The sequence below is a fragment of the Perkinsus marinus genome (assembly GCF_000006405.1).
Source record: "Perkinsus marinus ATCC 50983 genomic scaffold scf_1104296953194, whole genome shotgun sequence".
In the NCBI taxonomy this organism is placed as follows: Eukaryota; Perkinsozoa; order Perkinsida; family Perkinsidae; genus Perkinsus; species Perkinsus marinus.
This window is the reverse complement of record NW_003208567.1, coordinates 1-1,698: the sequence shown is the minus strand read 5'-3', so window position 1 is coordinate 1,698 and position 1,698 is coordinate 1. Positions and strand designations below refer to the sequence as shown.

The 1,698-nt window shown below is 47.2% G+C and overlaps 1 protein-coding gene across 1 annotated transcript; it reads left to right on the top strand.

Annotated features, from left to right (window-relative positions):
• Positions 1 to 142: 142 nt before the first annotated feature.
• On the top strand, positions 143 to 1,583 carry Pmar_PMAR016475 (serine/threonine protein phosphatase, putative; the record flags this gene model as incomplete). Its single annotated transcript, XM_002776597.1, has 9 exons — positions 143 to 233; positions 314 to 365; positions 409 to 514; positions 561 to 653; positions 754 to 873; positions 1,043 to 1,191; positions 1,236 to 1,308; positions 1,352 to 1,502; positions 1,544 to 1,583. Coding segments are annotated over 9 exons (875 nt in total), but the record flags the coding sequence as incomplete, so codon positions are not given.
• Positions 1,584 to 1,698: the final 115 nt, after the last annotated feature.

Genomic DNA, 1,698 nt, shown 5'->3' with positions numbered 1-1,698 from the left:
ACCGTGCACTGTGCAATATCAAGTTGGAAAATCTAGGATCAGCTATCGAGGATGCTACCAGAGTAGTAGTCGCATGAGGTTGGCTCTTTGACAACCGCCATCTTCGTCGTCGTCGTGTTGTTGTTCATAGCTGGCATGTTAGGCCATTAGTCTCAAGCCGTCGTATGGTAAGGCTTACTATCGGAGGGGGTGCGCACGGATGGAGCTGTTCAAGTATGCAGAAGCTTCCAAAGGTACAGGGCTGGGGAGTCCGTTGGAAGCGAAGCGAATGTTGGTGACGACCTACAACGATAAGACTATTTATCATTTGTAGATTTCGAGCGAGTCGTTCGCTTGAGCCCAAAGGATCTGGACGCCCGTGCTAAGTAGAATATATGGAAGAATGTCTTTGTGGAGTGTCCAGTACAGATATAAGGCTTGCAAGAAACAAATCCAGGCAGCAAAGTTTGCCAAAGCGATCGCTACTGAGCATACTGTCCGTGCTAGTGAGACGGCCAATGTGGATGCCATTGACGTACCTCTCGGAACTTTGAAGTCTCACCCAAAGAGTTTCCCGGCAGGTCCCGGTATCGTACGAGGGGCCTCGGATGGAGGATGGGAAGGTTGATCAGATATTCATCGATGCTCTCACGGAGTTTCTCAAGGATGAAAAGGTAATCGCGAGATCGCATTGTTACGTTGAATCGGGTCAGTTCTCATGACCTGTAGCCTCGGCAGTATATGAAGGGGGTCAATCGTTGGTTACTTGCTCAGACCTTGGCCAAGAAGTTTGCGTATGAGATAGTGCTTGCTGCTATCGCGTACTTTAGGAAACAACCAACGCTGTGCAACATTGACGTTCCTGTTGGTAAACACTTCACTGTTTGCGGGGATGTAATAACAGCGTGACCGATCACTTTGCTGTTTTCGAGTCGCTCATCGAAAGAACCGATCTCTACCCTTTACTGGCGATGAGTAATTCTCATTACTCTTGGTGCACGCGGAATTACATCGGAATATAGTGACAGAGTCTGTATGAGAGATTCTCATACTGTGTGTGTAGATTCATGGGCAGTTCTACGACCTATTAAATATCTTCAAGCTCAATGGCACTCCAAGCCTGGAAAACCCTTATCTTTTCAACGGCGACTTTGTGGATCGGGGGAGCTTCTCTCTGGAATGCATTCTGCTGTTGTTGTCTTATAAATTGGCGTAAGTAAAGCCATGTGGATTATGGTTTAATTCCTCTCGCACAGATATCCAGAGTCTCTGTTCTTGGCTCGAGGGAATCACGAGTCCAGGAATATGAATCAACTCTATGGCTTCAAGGTGCGCACTTGGTGTTAAATCAATGTTAATGATTGTTATTCAGGGCGAGGTTGAAGCCAAGTACGACGAAACACTATACAATCTATTCTGCGAAGCGTTCTGTCTTTTGCCTCTGGCACATGTCATCAACGATACTGTATTTGTCACGCATGGAGGTCTTTTCAGCAAAGATGGCGTCACCCTCAATGACATACGTAATTTACTTAGTATGCCATATACGGAAAACCCTTTGTAGGTGCGATCGACCGTGATCAGGAACCCCCGGATAGTGGACTGTAGGAATTAGCTCACCGACCTCGATAACATGACGTTTTCAGGATGACGGAAATGCTATGGTCGGATCCTATGAGTGTTAGAGGGCGTGCACCCAGTCAGAGGGGAGTCGGCGTT